General features: G+C 52.3%; 1 protein-coding gene and 1 long non-coding RNA gene across 7 annotated transcripts in view; one reads left to right on the top strand and one right to left on the bottom strand.

Annotated features, from left to right (window-relative positions):
* Positions 1 to 4,419: 4,419 nt before the first annotated feature.
* Lipe (lipase E, hormone sensitive type) lies at positions 4,420 to 24,998 on the bottom strand. Of its 6 annotated transcripts, none has more exons than XM_041654844.1 (10): positions 24,074 to 24,998; positions 14,346 to 14,881; positions 11,588 to 11,678; positions 11,334 to 11,479; positions 10,938 to 11,123; positions 10,542 to 10,833; positions 9,615 to 9,842; positions 9,318 to 9,494; positions 6,614 to 7,053; positions 4,420 to 6,273 (listed from the first exon to the last, which is right to left on the bottom strand). In XM_041654844.1, exons 1-10 carry the CDS (start codon positions 24,996 to 24,998, stop codon positions 6,061 to 6,063), a joined length of 3,234 nt encoding a protein of 1,077 aa, XP_041510778.1. In that variant the 3' UTR covers positions 4,420 to 6,060. The 6 variants fall into 6 exon arrangements, with proteins under 6 accessions (XP_041510778.1, XP_041510779.1, XP_041510781.1 ...); XM_041654845.1 differs by lacking the exon at positions 24,074 to 24,998 and adding an exon at positions 22,245 to 22,716 and having other exon boundaries at positions 4,428 to 6,273; XM_041654847.1 differs by lacking the exon at positions 24,074 to 24,998 and adding an exon at positions 21,793 to 22,073 and having other exon boundaries at positions 4,428 to 6,273.
* LOC121450131 overlaps positions 22,917 to 25,390 on the top strand; it is a 94,171-nt gene continuing 91,697 nt past the window's right edge. The window contains exon 1 of the long non-coding RNA XR_005974552.1: positions 22,917 to 23,630. This is a non-coding gene — a long non-coding RNA (uncharacterized LOC121450131). The remainder of the gene's footprint in view (positions 23,631 to 25,390) is intronic.

Genomic DNA, 25,390 nt, shown 5'->3' on the forward strand with positions numbered 1-25,390 from the left:
GAGGTCAGAGGACAACGTATGGGACTCACTTCTTTCCTTTTGCCTTGTGGATCCCAGGGATCAAATTCAGGTCGTCAGCCTGCCCCTCCCCCACCATTGCCGCTGGCTACGAAAATTTGGGGCACGTTTGTCAAACTTCTCTGACCTCAGTTTTCCCATCTGTGAGCGTGACTGTGTCAGATAGCATTGTTGAGGGGTCCGAGCAACGTGTTCAGTGTGAAAGGCGTGACACTGTCTATGGAACCATGCAGGAAACACCGTGCTATGGTAATGACCGTGATGCTTATGTGTTCAGCCTGTTGCTCTGGATACAAGGAACAAAACCAAGTCTCTTGCTCATGCTCCTTCCAGCCAGCGGGCTTATCAGTCGCTGATCATGTAATTGTACCGCTGGGGCGTCTGTCTTGCCTGTGTTAGGAGGATATCCGTCAGTGCAGGTGACTCTGTGGTTGTTTCTTGTTTATGCTCGTAGGATGTGATGTGTGTTCTGTGGGTGCCGACATCGTAAGCTCACACCTGACTTCTATTGGGAGGGCTCACATTTGGTATGATCTTGTGTCTCTGACTGAGGTGCTGGGAGTGTGCCTGAAGTGGGAGTCTTGAGAACACTTCTTTCAGTCCCTGGGGATTTTGGGAAGCTGAGAGTTCTCCAAATGGGTTTCAGCTTCTGTTTACTGAGGCTGCTTGACCCAGTGGCTTGTGGAGAGATACAGGAGAAAGGGAAGGGTTAGAGGAGATGGTGTGGGCCAGGGAGACTCTGTGACGGCAACACGGAGGGTAATGGCAGTGTGGGGAAGAGCTTCTTGGAGAGATGTGGATATTACCCATCCATCCATCCATCCATCCATCCATCCATCCATCCATCATTTATGGAGCCTCTGACATGTGTTGAGGTCTCTAAGGTACAAGTGTTCAAGGCCTGGAGGGAAGTCCGTCAGGACTTCCTGCCCCCAGGGAGACCCACCTGTGTTCATGAAGTGTTACAGCAGCAGTTCCAAGTGATGGAGAGAGATTGGGAGAGGGCGGGCCTGTCCCCAGTCCTCCCTGAAGCATGATCTATCCAAATTAAAGAGCAGAGGCTGTGTGTGACGCAGAGGTCACTCCTAGACTGGGATACCCCCGTGAATCATTTTCTTATCATCTCTTGCTGGTATAATGACATATTTGCTTCTTCTTAATCACTGTTTTTGACCCCAACTTGGCTCAGCACCCCATAGCACAAAGGCTGAAGGCACAGAGTCAGGGAAGAAAGATGCCCAGAAGTTCTCATCTTTTGGCCCCACCTCCCTTTCGTCCTAGTCTCCTGCAAAGTGTTGCCACCGCGGGCCGGAGGTCCAGCTCCTTTTGTTTACTGTAGGTATTTTCCTCTTTTTATTCTTGACTGCTTTATCTGTTAATCTTGTTTTCATCTGCGTGTGTTCTCTTTACATCTGTATCTTTTCCCTCCTTATATCTCTATCTTGATTGTCCTGTACTGGACTTCAATTTTCTCACTTGTAAAACAGGGATAATAATAATAATGACAATGCTAATGACCTTCAATTGCTTAGGACTGTGAGGAAAACACGGAATAATTGTGTGAAAATGCTTTGGTACAGAGCCCAGGCCACAGTAAACTCAGGACAAGAGAACTGTTATTATTGTTTTATTATTTTTATCTCTCCTTCGGTATCTTTGTTTTCCTTTTTCCTTGTCTCTGTGTTATCCTCAAGTCTCCTCCCATTCCGGGTTCCTTTTGCAGAAAGCTCTGCCCCTAGCTTTCTTGGTAGGGACGCAGGTACCAAGGCCACCCAGGCCAGAGACCGCCTCCCACCTCCCTCTAGCAGGCACTCCACCTCAGGACTCAACTCCACAAATAGCCTCATAAAATCCTGAACCCCAGATCTGTCATCCAGGACAGGTGAACCAGAGTGACTCATAGGATCCCAGAGTTCAAATTCCTGGACCCCAATCTTTTAAGTTCCTAATTCTTTGGACCCTCAGACACAAGAATCTTGACCACTAATTTTTCCCCTCTGGGGTCCTAAGTGCCCTTGCTCCTTTAGGATCAGTGACTGTGGCTTCTTTCACCAAAACCCAAGGGCTTCTGGGTATGATGCAGGTCTGTAATCCTAAACGCTCTGGAGGTTGAGGCAAATACCAGAGCCCACACTCTGGGTAATATAGGGAGTTCAAGGCCAGTCTGCGCAACTTAACGGGACATTGTCTCAAAATGAAGAAGGATTGAGGCTCAGTGCCCGGTAGTAGAGACCTTGTTTAACCTACGGAAAGCCCTTGGTTCAATCCCAGTACTGGGAAAAAGAAGAGGGAGAGGAAGAAGAAAAGAAATAGACCGCCTAGAAACACCCAGGTACCAGAGGCCATAAACCCTATTCTTGGCCATTTCAACCACGCCCTCAGCAGTCTGAGCTCTCTCCAGAGATCTGCCGCGCCCTATGTTCCTGAATGGGCTTCAGCCCTTGTCGGACAGGAATAGGCTCTAAAAGACGTCATTCTCCGCTAGTTTCGGCCAATAGACAGGGAATCTACCTGGTAGGGGTCGGGTTGGGTCGGTTCGGCTACAGGCCCAAGGGGTTCCCAAGCAAACCAGCTCTTCTGGTTGGTTCAGGTAAGTCCTTTCCAGAAGGCCCACTACCGGGGTTCTGGACTTGACTTGCGGCAGAGGAGACGAGGGAGGATGCCGTAGAAGAAACTGAGTTCAGGGATGCGCAACCTCAGAAATGTACCCATCGATTCTATCTTCCTTGCCTGTCCTGTGGATCCCTCCTTTCATCACTTCCTGCTGTCACGACTTTACTCACGGTTCTCTTGTATAGCCACCCTCTCACTCAGCGCTCGCTCACTCACCCACTCATTACTTAAACAAGCATTTCCTAGACTTCAGGTGTGCTAGGCCTGATGCCTGAGACTGTGTTGATCAAGGTGAATAAGACCTGGGCCCTGCCCTCAAGGAAGTTTGGATTGGAGGGGAGGACAGACATTGATGGTAAAAGGCATGAAGGGCTGGGGAGGCACAGGAATCTCTTGGGGGGTTGACATGGTCAGGAAAAAATTTCCAGAGAAGGGGCCGCTGGTGCTGGTTCTTGGAAGAGCACTAGGTGGCAGCAGAGGTTGCGAGAGGGTTTCAGACACAGAGGCAGCGAGGCCTGACTGTGCATGACCATGTTTAGGTACCAAAATCGAAGACTCCTGCTGTACCCATAACAGCCACAGTGAGTGTGAGTATCTCTCTCCTCTCTCCCTTCCTCCCTCCTTCCCTCCCTCCCCCCCTCGTGTGTGAAGTGGATGAACCATTGACTGTGTTAGTACCAGGCATGGGCTACGGTAGAGCAGGGACTGGAGCTCGAGGTGTGAGATTGGAGTTTCCGCCAGTACACCACAAGGTGGAGCTCTTCAGTGCCCAGGGAGAAGATGGAGCCTGGATTTGGGTAGGGGCTGCAGGGATAAGATAGGAGGTAGAGGCAGGTGTGGTGGGTGGACTGTGGGGACATGGGGGTCTTTAGGACGAGATCCAGGGCTGTCGTTCATCTCAGGGGACTATACTTAATGAGCTAGGAGAATGAAGGTGTGTTCAGTGTCTGGATATAAATCCTTTTGGGAATTCTAGGTTGAAGGCTTTGTTGCTGTTTTTCAGGGTCTTATTCTGGGACACAATTTGGGGCCATCCTGGGTTACATAATGACCTCACTGTTCATTGTAGCCCAGAGAGGCCTCAAACGGTTGGTAGTCCTGCTTCAGCTCCCACGCACCGAGGCTCCAGGTATGAGCCACCATACCTGGCTTTCCACGCCAGGTTTTTGTTTTTTTTTCTGAGACAGGGTTTCTCTGTGTAGCCCTGGCTATCCTGGAACTTGTTCTTTTTTTTTTTTTTTTTTTTTTTTTTTTTTTAATTTATTTATTAGTTATGTATACAGTTAGCCAGAAGAGGGCACCAGACCTCATTACAGATGGTTGTGAGCCACCATGTGGTTGCTGGGAATTGAACTCAGGACCTTTGGAAGAGCAGGCAATGCTCTTAACCGCTGAGCCATCTCACCAGCCCCTGGAACTTGTTCTTTAGGACAGGCTGGTCTCGAACTCACAGAGATCTACTTGACTCTACCTCCCAACTGCTGGGATTAAAGGAGTGTGCTGCCACTGACTGGCCCCACGTCAGGTTTTGATTCAGAAGTTATCTGGGCAAATAGGGCCCCTGAGGTAGGGGGTCCCCTGCTACCCTCTCCTTTAAGAAGCCAATTGTACTTAAATCTGTCTCTCCCTTTCTGACATGATTAAAACTCGTTCCATCTTTTCTGCTTCCCACCCCATCAAGATCCTGTCAATCACTAGCCCATCCCTTTAACGTCTGCAGGCGTGTGGTGCTTGCTGACTCAGTCCCTTATCTTCCTCTACCTCCTCAACCCACCACATTTGGGTGCCAACCTCCCATGACTCCGGACAAAGTCTGCGACATCACATACTCGTTCATGGGGGAGGCCCCAGGATAGCATTGCAATCTGTCACGGACCACTCCCTCCTATTGGAAACTTCCTACCAGCCTCCTCTCTCCTGCCTCACTTCCTTTCCAGCTAATCCTCACACCATTCCAACAGGGCCTCTCATGACCCTTTATTGTGGGCCATGAGTTTAAGGGTTCTGTCTGTCCTGGCCCTCCTTCAATCCCATTTTGCCTATTCTAGAGTGATCCTAGTTTTTTGGTTCCAGCTAAGTGAGCCCCCATACCCTTCTTCAGTCTCCCGGATGTTTCCCTAAAGTGTCTCATGGGATGATCCTTGAGCATCCCCCACCTCAGTCTCTTCACAGGCATTTGAGCCTCCTCCCGGGCAGCAGGCTTGCCTCATTGTCCCCTTGCTTCATGGCTAAGACCTCATGTCATGCTTGCATCTTTGCTGTTATAATCCAATCCCTACCTTAACAGTTTTGCTTTTTGCAACCTCACTGCTGGCTCTGGGATGCTCCCTACCCTCATGGCTTCTGTGCCAGCCCAAACCCTGCTTAGCTTGTCCTCAAGCCTCTCCTTTGCCTCCAGGGTTCCAGTCCATCCCCAATGCCTTAGCATGCTCTTCAGTGTTCTGACCCTCATGAGGATCTAGCTGCTACTACATCTGTAGCTCAGATTACAATTCAGGCCCCTCAGACCAGTCCCCCGCTTATGTAAGGTGTTCTGGTATGGAAGAAGCCTTGGTCACTACTTACTGTCATGGTTCTCTGCCTAGCAAGTTTGTGTTCCTTTATTTTTATTACATGGTTTATTTATTTATTTTCTGCATGATGTCTGTGTACCATATTCATACCTGGTGCCTTTGGAGGTTCTGGGATTGGATTACATTTATGAACTCCCATATGGGTGCCATGAATTGAACGTGGGTCCTTTGGAAGAGCATTTAGTGCTCTTAACCGCTGAGCCAGCTCTCCAACCCTGTGCTCTCTTAAGGCCAAGGCCATCTCTTCTGTGAAACTGCTAACCACCACTGCACAGACTCTCTGAACCTTGGATCAGTAGCCCCAGGGGCAAGCCTTGCGTTTAAATTGTCTCGCTATACCCAGAGCCTACCAGGGGCTAGGCCTCCGAGGCTTTAAGGATGATCCCAGGCATCTTAGGTGGTTTTGGTTGTGAGCAAAGTTAGAGTAGGGTTCCACATATTCTAGTTTCCCCTTTCTCAGCTGCTTGAACCCAGTGCTGCCACCTGTTGGCCAAACACATTTCCCTTTTTTAAAAATTTGCCTAACTAATTAAATAACTTTTATTTACAAAAGACAAAACCGACTAGCCGTGGCCGGTCACAGCAGCAGTAGAAGGCAGTGGTGGAGTGAATTGAAGGTCCAGCTGTCTCGGTGACAGGTTTGTGTGTATCCCCCTCCCCCAGGCTCTGCTTTCGATTCCTGCCCCGCCCCACTCACGGTCCCAAATTATAAGGCACAGCCCACCCCTTCCCGCCCAGTCCGACCGAGGGGCCGGATGAACCTAGAGCCGGTCCCGGAGTGCACTCATCACGGAGGCCCGCACAGATAGGAGCAAGAGGTCTTTTAGTGCCGCCCCCCGCCGTCCCCAGCTCCGGCTCAGATCAGCGGTGTGGATGGCGGGGTGAGGACGAGCCGTATGCGCTGTACGCACAGCTCCGCGGCCTGCCGGGTCTCGCGGCACAGCGCCGCGAGGCTCAGGAAGCCATGCGGCAGGTCCTCTACCACATTCAGCGTCACGGGCTGGCCCAGATCGCGCAGTCGCCGCGCGAACATGACAGAGTCGTCCAGCATGGGGTCCAAAGCGCACGCCTGGAGAGAGTGGGGGTCAGGGTAGGAGGGAGGGGAAAGCACGTGGACACGGATGTAGAGGTGGACAGAGACGGAGAAAAGGAGGAGTCGGGGAGAGAGTGGGCGGAAGGACCAGGTGGAGGCGTGGGAAAGAAGAAGAAATGAGGTTAACTGAATCTTTACCCAGATCTGCCCCTATTGTTTCCACCCGCCCAAGCCTTCTGCCCAATAACAGTGCAAGACAGCAGACTACCTGGCCTGGCTAACTAGCTACGCGGCACTTGCAGCTGTTTTCCCAGGGCGCCCATGCCCCAACCCACCGTCCTCCAGCAGCACCCCCGCCCCCCCTCCGTGCTCTCACCACCATGTGCACAGGAGGCAGGGTCTTCAGCATGCTGTCAGGGGCCAGCAGAGGAGACATGAAGGGGTTCTTGACGATGGGTGACGAGTAGAGGGGCATGCGGAGGATACCCTGGCTTGAGCGTCTGGGGCGGAAACCCTCAGGGAACGCAGCGCGCACGCGGGGGCCTCTGTCCATGGTGCCCATATCATCTTTGGCTTCAGCCTCTTCCTGGGAATTCTCAGGTCGCAGAAAAAAGTTGACATCGGAGGGTGTGGAGGGGCCAAGTGTCTCCATTGACAGTGACATCTCGGGGGTGTCTGACGTCTCTAAATTGCCCTTAAAGCTCAAGTCCGTTATCGTTAGAGTTTTCAGGCTATCAGTGTTCAGCAAGCCCTCTGGCTGGGCCAGAGCTGCCTCAGACACACTCCTGCGCATTGACTCCTGGGGACGCACAGCCTCTATAGGAAGGGCAAAAACAGGTTGCCTTAGGCCAGAAGATAAGCCTGGCTGTGAGCAGGGTGTGCAGATGGCAGCACAGTAGGTCACTATCCAGGGAGGTCCAGGACATAACCCCTTTCCCAGACCCAAGGGTTGGGTTGGGTTGGAATGTTTCTGTGTCCAGGATTGCATTTGGATGGCTGGTCGTCTGGGAGGTGGGGCTATATTGTAGGGCAGGTTGTGCATGAATAAAGATTGGGAAGTGCAAATCAGTTGACTGCTGGGAGCGTCCATCTTTCCCTCTGTATCAATGATATATAGTCCTTAGCTCATAAGTTGTAAGAATCTAAGAACTCAGAGGGATAGACAGGATTAACTGTCATTTCCTCTGGAGGGATTATGATGTATCAGAATTTTTTTGTGTTTGCGCTGTTGGAGATAGAGTCCACAGTCTTACACATGCCAGCTTCCAGCCCCTCACAGGTGGCTTCTAGGCAGCTGCTACACTGCAGAGCTGGTATTTACATGACTGCCAAGCAGCCCCACTGTAGCTACCTCTGAGCTCTCCAGGAGGAGGCTCAGCCAGCCTTTCATGACCACTTGACCAAGGGGTATGCATGAGCTCACACAGCTGGACAGGGACTTCTGCTCACAGGCAGCTACAGTCTGTGGGGTGTGTTACTCTCCCAGAGAGCTTGCATTTATAGCCACACGAATCTGCTCTCCAAAATGTCCTTCATTGTCTCCGTTTTATTCCTGTCCACTGAGCGGACAGGCAAGTGAGTGCCCCGATGATGTGTATGTCTAGCCCACATGGCATGGATATGCTGGAGGCACTGGGCCTCCAGTCTGTCAATTTAATTGGCTCTTCACTGTTTTAGGGCTACTCTGTAGCTCCAGCTTGACCAAAATAGAATCCTTCTGCCTCAGGGGTGCGGTATTACTCATTCATGGTCCTACCTTTCAGTTTCTACAACTTGCCTTTATCAATCTATGAGGGCAAAGTGCAGACCAATGTAAGATAATTACTTAGGTTCTGGGTGACCTAGAGTCACTGGGACAACATTGGAGGTATAGGACACAGGACTCCAGTGCCTTCTGAGAGTACTTCTGTGCCAGGCACTGTGCTGGCATTTGACACAATGGGTGTAGTAGTCCTCACTATGACCCAACAAGGCAGGCACGCATATCCATCTCACAGAGGATAAACTAAGGGTTATAGATGCTGATATCTGTACACAAACTCAGCAGTCAGTGAAGACGGAGTAAGAAGCTGGGTAGGTGTCATCCAGGGTCATCTTTTGGGGACCTTTCTCCTACAGAGAACCTCACCTCCAGGGCTCAATGGTCCCTTGTCGCAAATTCAGTTCCCTTTTAACTTGTGTGTCTGTGTCTGCATTTATCTGAAGATTCTAAAGTTAGAACCTTAAAGTAAAACACACGTGAACTACATAATCTCCTTTGTGTGTGTGCGAGTGTGCCAGGTGTTGTTCATGTACCACCCACCTTGGGTTTGTCTTTAACTTTTATTACATTTTTGTTTGTGTGTGGGTGTGCGTGTGTGGCGGTAAAAGGAGGACTTACAGGAACAGGTCCTTGCTTTCTTTCCATTATGTGAATCCTGGGGACTGACCTCAGGTCAGGCTTGGCCGCAGACATTTAGCCATGTCACCAGTCCCCACCTTGTTTTTTGAGTCAGGGTCTTTCAGTGACCCCAGAGCTCACTGCTTTTGCCCAGACTTGCATTCCAGCAAGTCCCAGGGATTCACCTGATTCTGTCCACCTGGTGCTGAGGTTATGGTGTGTACCACCACACCTGCCTATTATATGGGTTTTGGGGATCCAAACTCAGGTTTTCATACTGCACACCTCCTGAACCATTTCCACAGTGCCCTGAGGACTGATTTTATTGTTGCTGTTGAGTCAGGATATCCCTCTATGGATTTGTCTAGCCTAGAATGGGAACTTGCTATGTAAACCAGGCTGGTCTCAAACTCACAGAGATCTTGTTTCTGCTTCCCAAGTGCTGGGATTAAAGGTGTGCACCACTAAATCTGGCCGTGACAGAGGTCTCCCCCCCCTTTGGAATTGTGAGATCCCAGTAAGTCTTGGAATTTCCAGGACGGCATCTACTGGGGGAAAATGGAGGGCTTGGCTTGTAGGGCCAAGGATATCGTCAGCCGGGAAAGGCATCTGTAGCCTCATGTGTCCAGGGGCTTATGCTATGTCAAGGTGTCTGTCTAGGCTGTCCTGGTTAAGTGCCTTTGAACAAGTTCCAACTCACCTGCTGTGGGAGCTGAGGTCTTTTGGGGCTTGCGTCCGCTTAGCTCCAGGAAGGAGTTGAGCCACGAGGAGGCACCCAGGCGGAGGTCTCTGAAGAATAGGGATGTGTCTCTCTGTACCAGCCCCATCACGCCCAGTGCCTTCTGGTCTGAGTCAGAGTGGTCCTCTGTCTCTGTCCCTGAAGAACGCATGTGGGAGGCTGAGTTGGCCTCTCTTTAGGTGCAGTTCTAACACCCATAACTTGGGGTTTCTAAGGCATTCAGGCACCCAACTGCCATGCTGAGGGCATGGGCCTTACCTGAATAGGCACTGACACACTTAGAGAGTACACTCAATGGTAGAAGTGGGTCCATGAGGCTCAGAAGACGAGAGGGAGAGATAGAGGGCTGCAGGGTGGTGACTGGGTAGGCTGCCATGATGCCATCTGGCACCCTCACTCCGTAGGCTGCTGCTCGAAGGGACACAGTGATGCAGAGGTTCCCGCCTGCACTATCCCCTGCAAGGCATATCCGCTCTCCTGTTGACCCTAGTTGTGGGAAGAAGAGTCCAGTCATAGCCTGGCAAGACCTAGGAGAACTGGGCTCTCAGGTGGGGGTAAGCAATTATTAATATCAAGCAGAACACTGTTCAGTTACTGACAAGAAGAGGCATGGATTTGGACCCCATGTATTAGTCCAGTGGTCAGAGGACAGAGACAAAGGGCTGGGCTGGAGAGTCTGGGGGGCAGCAGCAAGGGCAGGTAGTGGGAAAGGGGAGCTCAGAGTAGTTTTCCCACGATAGGGACATCAGAAGTTGGGAAACGGAAGGTCAGGTTTCAGGCTGGGTGCAGCCCTGCCCTGCTCTGTGCCTTGGTGTCTTCCTGAGATGTTGGCATCCAAAAGGGAGGTGTGAGGACCTGGAAATAGGTGGGCATGCGAGCCAGCAGGCTGCCAGTGCAGGAGATCAGGAGGTGGGCAGCTGGGGAGGAAAGGAGAGAAGGGAGAGGACAGACCAGAAGTGAAGGCTAGAATAAGGAAGCAGGAGGCAGAGATGACATGGCCAAGATGGAAGATGGGCAGCAATGGGGTTATCCCACAGCAGGAAAGAGGCAGAAGAGAGAAGGTAGGCTGGGGAGAGGTGAGGCTGGGGCTTGAGAACCTAGGGACTTAGTGCCTTTGCAGGCCAGGCCAGGGCAAGGACAGTAGTGGTGGTGGTGGATCTGTGAAAGTAGGGACCTGGGTCTCACCGAGCAGGTCACAGTGCTTGACAGCCCAGCAGTAGGCAAAAAAACACTCCTCCAGCGCTCTAGGGAAGGGGGCCTCAGGGGCCAGGGAGTAGTCGATGGAGATGATGGGAACTCCTAGCTCCTGGGCCCAGGTCTTGAGGTAGGGCTCATGTGACTTGGAGGTCTGTGCCACAAAGCCGCCACCATGGATGTGGATTACTAGGGCCCGTGAGCGGGGTGCCTGCTGGGGTCGTGGGCGCAGTTCCAGGCGTGGGCCCTCAGATTTCACCAGGCTGTTGAGCGCCTTGCTGTCCTGGTGGTGAGGACAGAGGGTGGTCTGTCAGGACCCTGTCCCCTCTGGGGGTAGGCTTGGGGCTTCAGGGTGCTGGGCTGGCGCTGCCATTCTCTGGGGCTTACCTGTCCTTCACGCAGATCATAGGAGATGAGTCTGGCTAGCACAGGCCCTGGGCCTGTGTGTGCCAAGGGAGGTGAGATGGTAACTGTGAGCTTGGGGTCAGAGGTTAGTGGCATCTCAAAGGCCTCGGGTGGTAGGCTGAGCAGGCGGCTTACCCTCACAGTGGTTGATGCCATGTTAGCCAGGGACTGGGGAGGAAACAGAAGGGATGCTAAGGAAGGGTTAAGGGGGTAGCAGGGGCACATACCACATTCTTCTTCCCAACCCAGTCTTTCCCCATATGCGCTATCCTTGGGCAGTGGCCCTGTAGTGACTGGTTGTGGCATTGCTGGATGTCTGGGACTCAGAATCTCCATCTGTGAGCATGCTGGGGAGCTCTCCCTTGCCCCCGAGCTCACCGACAACACCTCGATCTCAGTGATGTTCCAGAAGGCTTTCCAGAAGTGGACGTCCAGGTTCTGAATGATCCGTTCAAACTCAGCCCCACGCAATTCTGGGTCTATGGCGAATCGGCCACCGGTGAAGAGGGAACTGGCAGTCACACCTGGGGGTCAGGAAGGGTGTCAAGGAGTCCTGGCAGAGATCAGGCTGCTGGTTTGGGTTAGGAAAGGGGGACAGGAGAGGATGTGGATAGGGCTCAGCCACCACTCACTGAGGCCTGTCTCGTTGCGTTTGTAGTGTTCCCCGAAGGACACCAGTCCGATGGAGAGGGTCTGCAGGAACGGCCGGATGGCAGGCGTGAACTGTGAAGGGATGCCTCTGTCAGCCAACCACCCAGGAGATGGATGAGGACGGGACACAAGATGGGACAGAGAGAGGAGTAGGCACATACATTTAGTCAGCTTTTAATGAGCTCGTACGGTGTGCTGTGGGCATCACCCTGGGCCCTTTCATGAACCTGGCGTCCTCAAAGGGAAAGGAGATGATGAAGAAATAAAAACATGTGCAGGGTAATGTCTAAACGAACTAATGATATGGAGAAAGGTGCTGTGGATGGGCTGCAGTGATGACCATGGGCCAGGCTACTTGGGCAGGGCTGCGAGTAGGGTCTGGATGAGGCGAGGGCTGTTCTCAGGAAGCTAACGATGCAATGCTGCACATGGGCGGCAAGGGAAAGGAGGCATACTGAAGGGGAGCAGGGAACAGAGCACAGTGCTGTGCCTGGAGCAGAGCGAGCCAGGGAACAAGAGCAAGGGAAAGGAGGCATACCAAAGGGGAGCAGGGAACAGAGAGCACAGTGCTGTGCCTGGAGCAGAGCGAGCCAGGGAACAAGAGCAAGGGAGCTCCTAGAGGCCAAGAAGGCTCTTTTAGGGCCCAGGCTGAGGGACTGGGTTTCATTCTGAGCATTTGGAGGGCTGTGAACTGGGGAGTAAGAGCACATGGGAACTTCCTGAAGTCAAAAAGAAGAGAGGGGTGAGGCAGACAGTTGGGACTGGGCATGGGGCAACTGAAATCCAGAAATGGGAAAATGATCCAAGACAGGTAGAGGGAACCTGGGGAGATCAGCTGAGGCCTAGACAAGGGATAGATGGCTGTCAGGGAAGACTGGGGGAGACACACGGCAGGTGGCAGAGAGGGAACAGATAAGAAGTCAGTGAGAGCAGGAGAGCTCACTCAGCCATAGGAGGCCAAGGCAAAGAGTTAGCTGAGTCCCCATTTACTCGGGAAAACTATCGCACAGCATGCTGGGCTTTTGGGAGGAGCAGGGACTCAGCAGCATCTGACATCTTGGACCTCTGCCTTCCTGGAAGCTGACATTTTAGAGGGTGATGCAGTCTTGTGTCCTAGGTCCTCAGAAGCTGGCAGGTGCCCCAGCCATGCTCCTGGCCAGGGACCCAGTAGGCCAAAGAGCACAGGAGCTCCTGGCCTTTGTAGCTGGGACACTGATTCAGGCAGCTTGGAATTTCTTTCTTTCCAGTGTGAATGCCAGGGCATGAAGACAGGGAGATGGCTGCCTCGGCTGGCCAGATTGGTATTTGTGGGTTTGGTTTGGTGAGAGAGGAAGAGTCCTAGGAATAATTCTGTTGGGTTGCTCAGAACCAGGAAGCCTGGAATAGTAGACAGGGACAGGGAAGCCGAAAGAATGGTGGACTCATCTCTCAGGGAAGTGAGAGGAGGCCCCAAGAGGGCAGTGAGGACTGAAGCGTCACACGGCTCCTGGAGTAAAGGCTGAGGTTCTTTGATACAGATGGTGGGGGCTGCCTGGAGCTAGCATGACCCCAGGACAGGGCCAATTTGGGCTTCTGTTCCAATTTTAGTTTTCTGTGTTCCCCAGTTTTCTAGTCCCCAAATCATTTACTTGTTTGTTTGTGAGACAGGGCCTTTCTCTACGTAGCCTTGGCTTGCCTAGAACATATGATGTAGCTCAGGCTAGCCTCTATCTCTAAATAATTCTCCTGCCTCAGCCTCTTGAGGGTATTGGACTGCCTCACTTTCCATGTGGTGATAGGCTGCATCTCTCTGAGGTGATTTGGGATGGGCAAAAGGCAGAAGAAGGCCCTTGGCTAGGGTCAGGGAAGAGCTGAACCACAACCAGGTCCTCCTTGTCACCACCTCTGATGGGTGTGTTGCTCCTGTCCTGAAGGCTGACTAGAACTCATGTGGTTTTATAGGCGCCAATCTGGCATCTGTGGGCTGCCGCCTTCTTCTATCAGGTCCAGAATCCCAGTGCACATGGCAGGGGGTGCAGTCATACAGAATGGACCTCTGAGATCAATAATGATTACCCTCCTAGGGGTCACAGACTCAAATGAACTTCAAGGGCTACAGGAGAGTGATGGGGCTAGGGATACAGTTCAACGGCATGCTGGCCTAACACGCGAGGCTCTAAGTTCAATCTGTAATACTTGAAGGAAAAAGAGCAAATGAAACCCTCCATTTTGCTGGGTTGAAGCTCTGACCTCGTGTGTGTCTGACAAGTGTTCTACCACCAAACTGCAGCCCCAGCCTCGTGTGTGCCTGACAAGTGTTCTACTATCAAACTGCAGCCCCAGCCTCGTGTGTGTCTGACAAGTATTCTACTACCAAACTGCAGCCCCAGCCTTCCTGTTACTTTTGAGATAGGGTCTCCCTAAGTTATCAAGGTTGGCTTTCATCTCACTCTGTAAGTTCAGCTAGGCCTTGGGCTTACAATCCTCCTGCCTCAGCTTCCTGAGTACCTGGAATGTAACAGGCCTGAGTTACCAGGTCCAGCTGATGAAGAGGTTTTTGATACATGGGGCATCTAGTCGTGGTCCATGAGCTGGAGACCTCCAGAGTCCAGCTACGAGCTCCTGCCAACTCTCCCTGCCAATCTGTGGCCTGATCCCCGAATCCAGCAATTCTCATCACTGTGACTCTACTTCAAGGACAGTTTCCAGCCACCACTGCCTTCACTGTGAATTCGGAATGACATGGGGCAAGGGACTCACCTGGAAGCCCAGGCAGCGGCCATAGAAACAGCCTTTATGCAGCGTGACATACTCTTGCAGGAAGTCAGCAGTGAGTCCTTCATCACCCTCAAAGAAGAGCACCCCTGGTCGGTTGATAGCTAGCAGGCGCTGGGCATAGTAGGACAGGGCACGGAGCTGGGTAAGAGCAGCCAGGTAGGCCTCCATTTCTGCTAGGTTGTGGCTGGCACGGAAAAAGATACTTCGGCGGTTGGAGGCCACATAGCGGGATTTGTGTAGTAGGTGTGCTAGGCAGCAACGAGCTGTGTGCACCAAGCTTCGGTATCCATTAGCTGGTGTCTCTGTGTCCAGGTCAAAATGGTGTGCCACACCCAGCAGCTGGCCTAGGGTTGGCTCCAGCCCCAGGGCCTGTTCTCGAACACCTGCAAAGACACTGGACAGCCGCCGAGCCGTCTCTCCGGGGCCCTGGCTTGAGAAGAAGGCCATGTTGTCCTCTGCGAGTGTCACCAGCGACTGTGTCATTGTGCGCAGATCCATGCTGTGTGAGAACGCTGAGGCTGTGGGAAGACGGGAATGTCTGCTGTTACCCTCGCTCTCTCAGGCCCAGGACTCCAGGCCCTAACTTTCTTCCCTCAGGCCCAAGTATTCAAACCTAGGACCATCTTTGCTTAGATCCAGGAGTGCCAAACAGTAGCCCCTCCTTCCTGAGATTTAGGAGTCTATCCCAAACCTCCTGGAGATTTAGGGGCCTTCCATTATCTTCTCTCCCACACCTAGGATTTTTATCCCCTTGTCTTCTGGAAGCCTGGGGCTTCATCCTCTTCCTGCCTGGCAGCTGGGAGTTGGAGCTCTCAGACTTTCCCTTCATATGGAGCAGGTCCCTTTTCTATCTCCTCCATCCTGGATCTAGGAGTCCACTCTCCTGAGCCCCAAAGGGCCTGGATCACCAGTGCTGCTCTCTAGCCCAGAAGCTGGCCCACCCTCTTCCTTCTTCCTTCCAGGTATTCAAGGGTGAACTTTATCTCTGTTTACTCTCTTTGGACTTGTCCTTGTTCTGGGAAATCTGGATGCCCAACAGTTCCTTTCCTCAAGACCCATGTGTTCAAGTCCCATCCCAAGTTTCCTTCTCAGTCTCCTGCTGTTGCCCACAAGCCCTTCCCTTCTAACAGTGGTAGGAAACATTAATCCCCCAGTCTGGCCATTACCATCTCCTAGGACTTCTGGCCACACCTAGCCCTCCTTCTGAGCCCCATCTGTAATTTCAGCGTTTCTGCCGCCCTCCAGCCTTCCTGCAGAATCCCCTCCAAACTCCAGCTCCTTGTTTCTCTGTGGATTCCTAAACTCAGCATCCCTTCTTTTGATGGTCGCCTGGCTTTCAGCCTTGCCCAACTGCCTTAGACTACATTGCTCCACTCTCCTGCCTGAAACAGCAGTTCAAATAGCCAACACTGATCACTAGCCAAGCCCATGCTAAAGTTTGATTCCCAAAGACCCAGAGTGTCTTGGTTCATATCTCTATTACTGTCAGCCCTCTTTTATAGGAGGAGAAGTTGAGACTCTGCAAGAAGCTGGAGGTTGTACAGATAATGACAGAGTTCCGATTTCTAGGTTCAGAGTTTTTACATACATAGCACTCCTCCTAGGACTCTCAAATCTCAACTTCTGTCTGTCCCTCAAACCCAGCTCCATGCTTCGCTCTGCTTCCCACATTCAGGGTCCTCTGTGATCTTCCTCAGGAACCCATGTTCTCCTTAGGCATCCCTGTTATTTAGCATATCTTGGATAAGTTGCCCTTGACTGTTTAGCAGGGGACATTATAACCTTCCCAAGCAATTCTTTCCCTCCAGAAGCCTAGGGCCCTGTCTGGCTCCTGGGTTTGCAACCCCTTGTTTCCCTAGAAGACAGTGTCTCCTTTCCCTTTCAGACCTTGGCTTCTGGTGGCAGCAGCCATTTCTGTCTCTCAGCTGGCCCTGCACTCACCCCTCCCTGGCCTCTTCGGACTGGAGCTCCCCAAGCTGGCACAGCAGGTCTGTGGCTAGTGCCAGTAGCAGCCTGGGGCGATAAACTGGGGGGAGGGACTAGATTGGTCAGGGTGTGGCTATTTGATTCACTTCCCATCCAGAATGGATAGTGAGAACCACATGTTGTAAACAGAGTTCAGAATCCAACTCCTAACCCCTCCTATCTGCTTGCTACGCCAGCTCAAGGAGAGTCCTCCTACCAGGGTCGTCTTCCTTAGAACCTTGAAGTCCTCCCCCACCTAGCCCTTCCTTGCTTAGACCCAGGAGCTCATGCCCTAGCTCCTCCTTGCTGAGTCAGGCCTAGCCCCCTAGCCTCTCCTTCCTCATCCAGTCCCAGTCTTCTCCCCTAGAACCCAGGAGTCCCAGCCTTTGTCCTGGCCCTGAACACACTGTCCCCTCTCACCCAGCCAAGCTGCCCTCCCTCTTCCCCAAGTGGATTCAGGGAGCCAAAGGCTCAGTGATGTCAGTTCCCACCCCCTAGACTGGCCCTGGCACAGATGTCCCCAGCTGTTAGGAAAAAAAAGGTGGCCAGTCCTGCTTCTCCTTCCTGGGAGGACAAAAGCCGATTAAGGGCAATACCAAACTTAGCCAGGGGCACAGGCCCTACTGTGTGGTATTCCTTTCTGGAATCCTCGGTTTACCTTCTAACTTCCACAGCCCGCGGTGCTGTGACAGTCAGATCCCTGTTACTTATGGGGAAACCAAGGCTCAGGTACTTTCCCAGGGTCTTCCACATGTTCCTTGCCCAGCCAGCTTTCTCACCCTCAGGCCTCAACTGGAGGTGGTACCTACCTTGTTCTCCCCATCTCTAAAGCCCACCCTCACCCCCTACGGCTCGTTTCTGCCCTAGCATGTACATCACCCCTTCACTTGTTCTCATGTTGTCTCCTCTGGGATATACACAGATTTTTATAGAGGCGCAAAGCTCATAAAGTGGACTGTGACTATTTAGAAAGAACACAAAATTACAAATAAAAACCGGTGTGGGGCTTTTGAAAGAGCCTGTGGCAAATGAGAGACCCTGAGGCTTCAGCAACATTTGTCTGGCTGTGGGTGAGTACTCAGTCTGTCCCTGGATTGTCATCTTGATGAAGGGAGAGGGTGGCCCCAAGGCCTAGCACACACAAGCAAATATGTGAAGGGAAGAGTGAGGGCCAAAGGCAATAGCTGGGAACTTGGGAGAGAGCTGTGCCTTCCAAGGACTAGCAAACAGATAGACAAATGGACCAGAGCCGCGGGAGCCAGATAAACTAAGCAGCAGTTATAGTCAGATACTGGTCCAGGTCAGTTGCTGGGTAAGTGTGACTTCCCCATGTGGAAGCTGGGCCAGTATGCCCAGCAGGGTGAGTGGACTGCTTCATGAACAGTACCTCATTGGGCTTCCTGCCCCACTTCCTCCTGGGGGTGGAACCCAGGTACTGCCATGTGCTAAGCACGTGCTCCCAGCCCAGGAGGCATTGCATGTGCATGAATATGTTGTTCTGTGGGCTTACTCCTCAGACTCACTGTGATGGTGTGTTGGCTCTTTCTCATTGCAGCCTTGTCACTACCCTAATACAGTGCATGACTTCTTAATCATATTCTTTGCGTTGTCATCCCATGAGCTTCTAGGCACCCGGAGTTCAGGGCCTTGTCTGTTGTGTTCAGCTCTTAGCCAGGGCAGTTTCCCACTGTCTAAGCCTAGCTTCATCTGCTCCCACACTGGGTACATTGTATCTGCCACAAGTCCCTCTGCTATGACTGCCCTCTCACCTCGACACATAGGGGCCGTGGGGTTGGAATACTTTTGGAAGAACACTTTTGGAAGAACAAGAGACTTGGATGAAGCAGTAGGGAAGGGCCAGATCCCCAAGCCCTGTGACTTCAGGCCATGCTCTTTGCCTCACTCAGGGTAGCTCCCTGAAGACTGAGCTGACTAGGGCCAGGAAGAAGGGACAGAATCCCAGGCAGAGGGCACTGGGGTAAGGGCATACCCAATGGGGCCATGGGTGAGCATAACAGGAATGGGGCAAAAGGTAGGGCTGAGGGGGGCATGATAGTAGGGGAAGGGGTACCTAGACAACTAGGCCCCAGCCCTTTGCCCTGGGAGATGTTTTTCCCCTTTGGTTCTGGGAATCAAACTTGTACATGCTAGACCAATGTTCTGCCACTGAAGCATGCTCCCAGCTCCTCCAGCCCTTTGCCCCGAGAAGCCACTTGTCAGCTGTATCAGGCTTGGACTTTGGTTCCTGGGGATGTACCAGGGCAATATACTTTCATGTTTTTTGATATGTCTAAGGGTATGTGTGTTTGTGCAAGTGTCATGACCTATGCGTGTTTATTAGCCTGTGAGTGTATGCTTTTGTCTTGGAGTCTCAGTTTGTATGGAGGTGTGTTCATGTTTTTATAAATCCATATGTTGGGGATGTAGCTCAGTTGGTGGAATGCTTGCCTACCTTGTACAAAACCTGGATTTGGTCCCCCGTATCATACAGCCTTGAGTGTGGGGGTGCATACTTGTAATCCCAGCTCTATGGAGGTAGAGATAAGAGGATCTGATGTTCAAGGTTATCTTGGACTGTGTAGTGAGTTCAAAGCTAGCCTAGGATGTATATGACACCCTGCCTCTAAAACAAAAAAGGTAAAGAATAAAAACAACAAAAGGAATCTATATTCATGTTTGGGTGAGTCATGGTGTCTATTTGTGTTGAGAACAGAACTCACTATTTGCTCACACAGAGACTTAAGGAGTTATCTTGCCAGTTTCCCTTACTCTATCCCCATCTAAGCTAAGCTATCACCCAGTCCTGTCCACCTATGTCTTAGGAACCTTGGAACTTGGCATGTGTCTACCTCCCCTGCTGCACTGTAACATGCTCACCTGGCATGTGCCCACCTCCCCTGCCTCCCCCAACCCTCAGCACTGTAACGTGCTCACCTGGCATGTGCCCACCTCCCGTCTCCCCCAACCCCCAGCACTGTAACATGCTCACTTGGATGAGTGTGACACTTTCTGTGTGCCTCCAATTTAAGTCTGTTTCCTGAAAAGCATCCAGAGAGTCTTTTGAAAACATCAATCTGATCACTTCCTTCCAGCCCTTCAACGCTTCCCTGCCTTGATAAAGTCTCAATCTTGGACATGGCCTCCCAACCCAACCTATAGCCCATCCGCCTGCCCCAGGTTCCTGTGGCCTGTCTCCCTCCAACCAGGAGCTGTCTCTGCATTGTCATGTGCTGCTCCTTCCAACATTAAGGTTTTTGTGTGTGCTTGTCTTGATTTTGAGGCAGGGTTTCTCTGTGTAATCCTACTGTCCTGGAACTGGCTCTGTAGGCAAGGCTGGCCTTGAACTCACAGAGATCCTCCTGCCTCTGCCTTCCTCGCCACCACTGCCAGGCTGGAGTCAAGGTTTTCTGCTCAAGCTGCTCTCTGCTTTCCCTGCCTCCCGTGTTCAGCAGTTAATGACTGCCCATCCATGAGTTTGAAATCACCTCCTTGAAAAAGCTTCCCGTGGTCATTTTCCTTTTTGAAGACAGGATACATTTTCTCATGTATTCCTGGCTGGCCTCAGACTGACTATGCAGTCAAGGATGACCTTAAACTTCTTTCTGATCCTCCCGCCTCCACCAATCTACTTCTGAATCATGCGCACGTTACCAGGCCTAATTGATGTGGTCCTGGTCTCCTACAGACCCTGTGGCTTTGTGCATGCTTGACAAGCACTCTAGTAACTCAGCTATGTCCTAGCTCCAGGATTTCCCTTTTACTCTAGTAACTCAGCTATGTCCTAGCTCCAGGATTTCCCTTTTACTCTAGTAACTCAGCTATGTCCTAGCTCCAGGATTTCCCTTTTACTGGATTCATCACACTGACTTGTTTACAGCAGACTTTTAAAATGGGTGGGTGTGAGAGGGGTTGAGTCTCACTCTGAAGTCCTGACTGGCCTGCAACTCACTACATAGTCTAGGCTTGCCTTGAACTAATGGTGATCCTCCCGACTCAGAGTCCCAAGTACTGGGATCAGAGGTATGGGCCACAGCAATAGTCTTATTAATATCTGTGTCCCGAGATCTACCGAGTCTGTTCTACTAGTCACAGGAAGCCTAGTTGTTGAGTGAATGTCTGGAGACTAAATCTTTGTGACCAGAGCCTTTTAAATCCAGAATTAAGGTTGGGGCATACAGCTGTCAGCGCCCACACTCCCTGCCCTGAGAAGGTGGAAGGTGTCTCTCTGCCTTCACTGGCCAGGCAAGGAAGCCCAGCTGGCTGAGTGCCCCTTGTGTCGTCATTTGGGAAATGGACTGATCATAATGACAGCAGTCTCATCCAGTTACTGGCAAGATCAGATGGATAACAAAGACTGCTCTAGCCAGTTAGGATACCTTGGGGCAGGGGTGGGATCTGATTCACAGATCTGAGGCCTGGCACCAGGAAGGGCCTCAGGAAGTGACAGGCAGTTCTCAGAGCTGCGCGCCTTCGTGAGTAGGCTTGACTGGGCCCTGTGCAAGGAGCCTTACTCAAGCAGATTCTTTCTGACTCCACAGGACACTAAGGGCAGCTTGGCTATTAATAGCCCCATGTCACGCTTCTCACATTCCTTCACTTACCAATCTAATAAATATTTGAATGTCCATGTGTCTGGCATTCTAGGTAAACAAGGCAGACACAACCCTACTGTTAGGGAGCTCAATGTCTAGTAGAGACGGACAGTATACCCACATCCACCTCTCTCAACTATTGTGTGCATGTACTGGACTCTTCCAACAGCCCTGAAAGTCGGGTACTGCTGTCATCATGCCTGCTTGGAGCTCTGAAAAGAAGCAGGGAAAGGAACCTGTTTATTACTTCACAGATCATAGCAATTCGGTTAAACGGGCTCTAAGACACAGGTTCCAAATTGCATCTTTGTCGTGGGACAGGAAACTGTCTTCTGGCTCCAGCTTGAGCTCCAACCTGTCTGGGCCAATATATGTACTTTAGAGCTGATTGTCTACCAAGGGAGGTAGGGGAAATGACGAATTTGGGGTTACTGGGGCTGGGGAGCCATGTCGGTTTTGTTTGTTTGTTTTTGCCTGCATAGGAACTGCTAGCTTGGACTGATAAAGATGCATGGACTGCAGGTGGAGCTTCATGGCCGAGCACTTGCTTGGCATTCACCAGGCACTATGTTTGGCTATAAGCAGCGCCACAGAATAGACAAGACTCCTAACCGAACCAGGACTTACTGCCTGCTCTGACTGAGCCTTGCAACATCTTTGGTTGGTCTGCCAATGTTTCTCTACCCTTCTAGGCATAGGGAAGCTAGACAATAGTTCTTCCCTCTCCCCCGGAGGAAGGGATAAAGGTGCAAAGCCAGGTAAAAGCTCTCCTTTTGGAAGTCGTGAGGGTCAGGAGCTTTGCCCCAGTGTTGCTGGGAGTGGAAGAAGGGCTGTGAGGATATTCTCCAGCTACCGGTACCCCTTCCACCTACCTTTCACACGCCTATACTTGTTCCTCTTTTCGAAAAAGCGGCTACAATTCTTCCCCATTATCCTCTTAAGAGTGCAGAAGACATGAAAAATCGACGTTCGAACCATTTCCCAGGCCGAAAACACCAAGAGCGCAACTGTTGCTCTTGGTCCCACTGAGAATAACTAACCCGAGCAGGAACCTTATCTATTCCGACAGACCCGCATTGCGGACACTTCTCCCAAGACCGCACTGGGACAGTCGGTAGTCCTGACGTCTGGGTGGGACGTTCTACTATCACATCACCCGTTCGAATAATGGATGGTCTCCGTCCCCCGCGCAGGACGGCAGTGGGTCAGTCCACGGACCGCCCCACCCCCCGTTGTGGAAGTGGGTCCGTCCACCCAGTCCCCCCCTCCCCGCCCCGTCCCCCGCAGGACCTGCGGACTTTCTTCCGAGCGGCTACCGGCTCACCTTTGACCTTGCCTTTTCGCCACCTCCTGCGACTGCGGTTCTTCAACCCTTCTTTGGCCTTCTTGGAGGCCCGGGTCCCCACGCTCCCCGATTCCACGACTGTCTCCATCAGTTCTTTCCCAGTCCCGGCGCGGGGCCCAATTCCAGCAGTCGAGTCCCTCCTCTAAAGTCAATCCTCGTTACACACCACCGCCCGGCCCCCAAACCATCCAATCCTGGGCTTGCTCCTCGCTAGGCCCCGCCTCCAAGGGGTGGTCCCGAGGGCCTTGGCCCGCCCATCCGCTCAGGTTAAAGGAACCGCAGCCAACCACAGCAAAGACAACAAAATGCAACCCCGGAGGCGGCGAAAAGTGTCCACAGAGCAGGAGTAGTGAGGAGTGGCGCTAGAATCACCCCCACAGTCACCCCGGTCGTCTCCTGTGCAGGAGCCGCGCCTCGCCATCCCCTTCACCTGTCCATGAACTCGGCCCGCCCACCTGCCCCCAGGAAAGGCGAGAACCAGCGGGCAGGGGGCGTGCCAGGCCATCGGGCCGCCTACGGCGTGGGCGGGGCCCGACTGGGGGCGGGGCCGAGCTGGGTCGCCGTTAGGGAAGCCCCGCCATAGCCCCGCTCCCTGAGCTGAGGTTAGCTTGGCACCCACGGTGGAGCCTAGGCTGGCCTTGGTCTGTCGGCAAAACGTCTGCTTCCGGTCAGACTTTCTCCCCTCTCTCTCACACATTCTCTGCCCCTACGAGTTCGTATTGCTCTGTTTCTCGAGGTTTCTCTCCCTTTCCCTTAAAGCGATGGAGGGGATTGGAGGAAGAGGACGTTCTGCGCCTGCCCAGCGGTTTGCGGCACAGGGTCGACCAACTGGAAGGAGCCTAAATTGACGGAGCCCATGTGCCCGGGAAAAGGCGGGAAACCGAGGAGGCCAAGGCTCGCACGTGCGGCTCGTGGCTCCCTGCACTCTCCGCAGCCGCTTCTGGGTTAGCGCTGGCCTGAGGCGTCCGGAACGCAGGAGCAAGTGTTCCCCCCGCCCTGGGACGCAGAGCGCAGGGCGAGCATTGCTCAGCCCTCAGAAACAGCTTGGGCCTTTGTGGAGACGGCCGGCTCTGAGGGGAAAGCCCGCCACTGCCGGCTCTCAGGCCCGGGGCTCTGTGGTACTTACCTGTCATCGCTCCAGAGGAGCCGCGGGCAGTCACCTGCCATGCGGTTTCCATTCAGCCTTGACTTTGGCACAGAGTTCGGCAGCCCTATCCAGCCCCCTCTCCCAAGCTTCTGTACGCCATCAAACAGTCATTCCGTGGCACTGAGCGCCGTGGAGGCACCTGGCCGGGGAGCGAGTGTTCCTGGTGGCAGAGGCTGTGAGGGCCCCGGATGCTGAGCTTGTCTACACCACTCTGAAAGGTCAGGCCCACCCTGCACGTTGTGCTGCTGTTGCTTAGCTTGATGTCTGTCCCACAGCTCGTACGCCACCATTTTATTTCTTTATTTTTGGCTCATATGAATGAATGCTGGTAAGAGGGTGGTTTCTTTTACGAGATTCTTTAGTTAGTGCTCTTTCCTACCTCAGTTTGATTTCACCCAAATCTTTTTTGGGGAGGGGGAAAGCCTGGTGTAAAGGAAGGGAACCCTATTTTTGGTCCCGTGTTTGCTGTTTCCAAACTGCAGGCCCTTGTGCCAAATCCTCATTTTTCTGCCTCAGCATCCTTCTCTATAGACTGGGGGGTGCTGCTGTTTATTTCACAGGAGTGTTGAATCCTGAGTGCTACAACCCCAGACTGGAAAAAAAAATTCTTAGCACGAATAAGTGGATCTGGAAAGCTCCAGTCTTCCAGGTTCAGACTCACCTGTGTCCCAGAAGTGTTTGTGAGGCTGGAGGCTGGCTTTCATCCTATGTGGTGATTTCCCGCCATATCCGGGCACCTTCTCACAGTCGGGTTTCTCTTTGAAGGATAGTGGCATTCTTGGGATCACCATTCCACTCTTTGGCTCTGGAAGATTTGACTGTGAAGATGAACTCAGATGTCCCTCTGTGTCAGACTCCGTAATCCAGTCAAAAAATGTCTTCCACTCTTGGGCCGTTCGCTGTATGGATAGTTCATGCAGTCTTGTTAAAAAACCGGATTCCCTCACAGATCCCTGTTTGGATTTGGTTTCTTGGACCTCAGGTGTTTGCTGGGTTGTAGGATCTGATTGTTCAAGTCTCTCTTGGGATGGAGAGTAAACTTGGGCAGGGGATTTCTTTGGGGGTCCAGGTCCAGCCTGGGTTGTAGATGTAGCCTCCACTTCATGTGGAGCTGGAGGTGGTTCTGTTGGTCCAGATCCTGTCATCCCCACATGCTCTTTTCTGGGTTGTGATTCCTGTGGAGTTGTAGACATTTTTCCTGCCTCTGGTCCCCAGTGGGAGGTGGCTTCCTGTTGATCCAAGAGCACTTTCTGGCTGGGAGGTGATTGCTGTGGTGCAGGGGAGGCTAGTGGGCTGAGGATCTTCTGGAGCAGAGCAGATTTTTGTGGAACTCTTGGTTTCTGCTGGAATTCAGCTTCATGCTGGGCAGTGGGCTCATGCGGGAGAGTTGATTTCTGTGAGGTACCAAATTCCTGCAGCATCTTTGATCCTAGATGGTCTGTGAGGGTTGTTTCTGACCCAGGATCTGGCTGGATTATAGGTCTCTGCTGTGTTTCAGGTTCCCATTCTGGCCTAGATACCGAGGTAGAATCTGGTTCCACAGTTGGTATTTCCCTCGTGAAAGAAGTTGGTCTCCTAGGCTTCATCCTTCTTCCCCTACCCCTACCCCTCAAGCTTCCCTCTTCACAGATCCTTCATGATGGTACCTCCCTTTGGGCTCCAATCCTTTGTCCTGGCATTCCTGGTCTTCCTTTATAGCTAGCCTGTGGGTTTATCACCGCCTCCCCCACCCCCCTTGCTTGCTCCTTGCCAAGTGGTCACTCTTACTTTGGGAGAGGGATTAGGACTAAGGAGGAGGCTCATGTGCCCAGTACTATCTTTCAAGAAGGGAGGGGCTTGCCCTCTTGTGTCATAAATAGGGCCCCACCCCACTCACCACTCAGTTAAAATGACCAATTGCCCTTCTCATAAGACAACTTAATCTTCTGTTTCATCTGGGGTGATTCTAGATGAGCTGATGAGTGTTCTCTGCCTACAG

The sequence above is a fragment of the Microtus oregoni genome, unplaced genomic scaffold (genome assembly GCF_018167655.1).
Source record: "Microtus oregoni isolate MIOR12 unplaced genomic scaffold, Mior012 000006F_ref0000085, whole genome shotgun sequence".
NCBI lineage: Eukaryota > Metazoa > Chordata > Mammalia > Rodentia > Cricetidae > Microtus > Microtus oregoni.

What these genes read in the sequence shown, in the direction of transcription:
- Lipe (XM_041654844.1), bottom strand. Translation starts at nt 24,998, where the DNA reads ATGAAGCCTAGGAGACCAACTTCTTTCACGAGGGAAATACCAACTGTG. An exon ending in CTGAGATCGAGGTGTTGTCG is followed by an intron (nt 11,124 to 11,333) that starts GTGAGCTCGGGG and finishes TTTCCTCCCCAG; the next exon opens with TCCCTGGCTAACATGGCATC. An exon ending in GTGTGTCAGTGCCTATTCAG is followed by an intron (nt 9,495 to 9,614) that starts GTAAGGCCCATG and finishes TGCGTTCTTCAG; the next exon opens with GGACAGAGACAGAGGACCAC.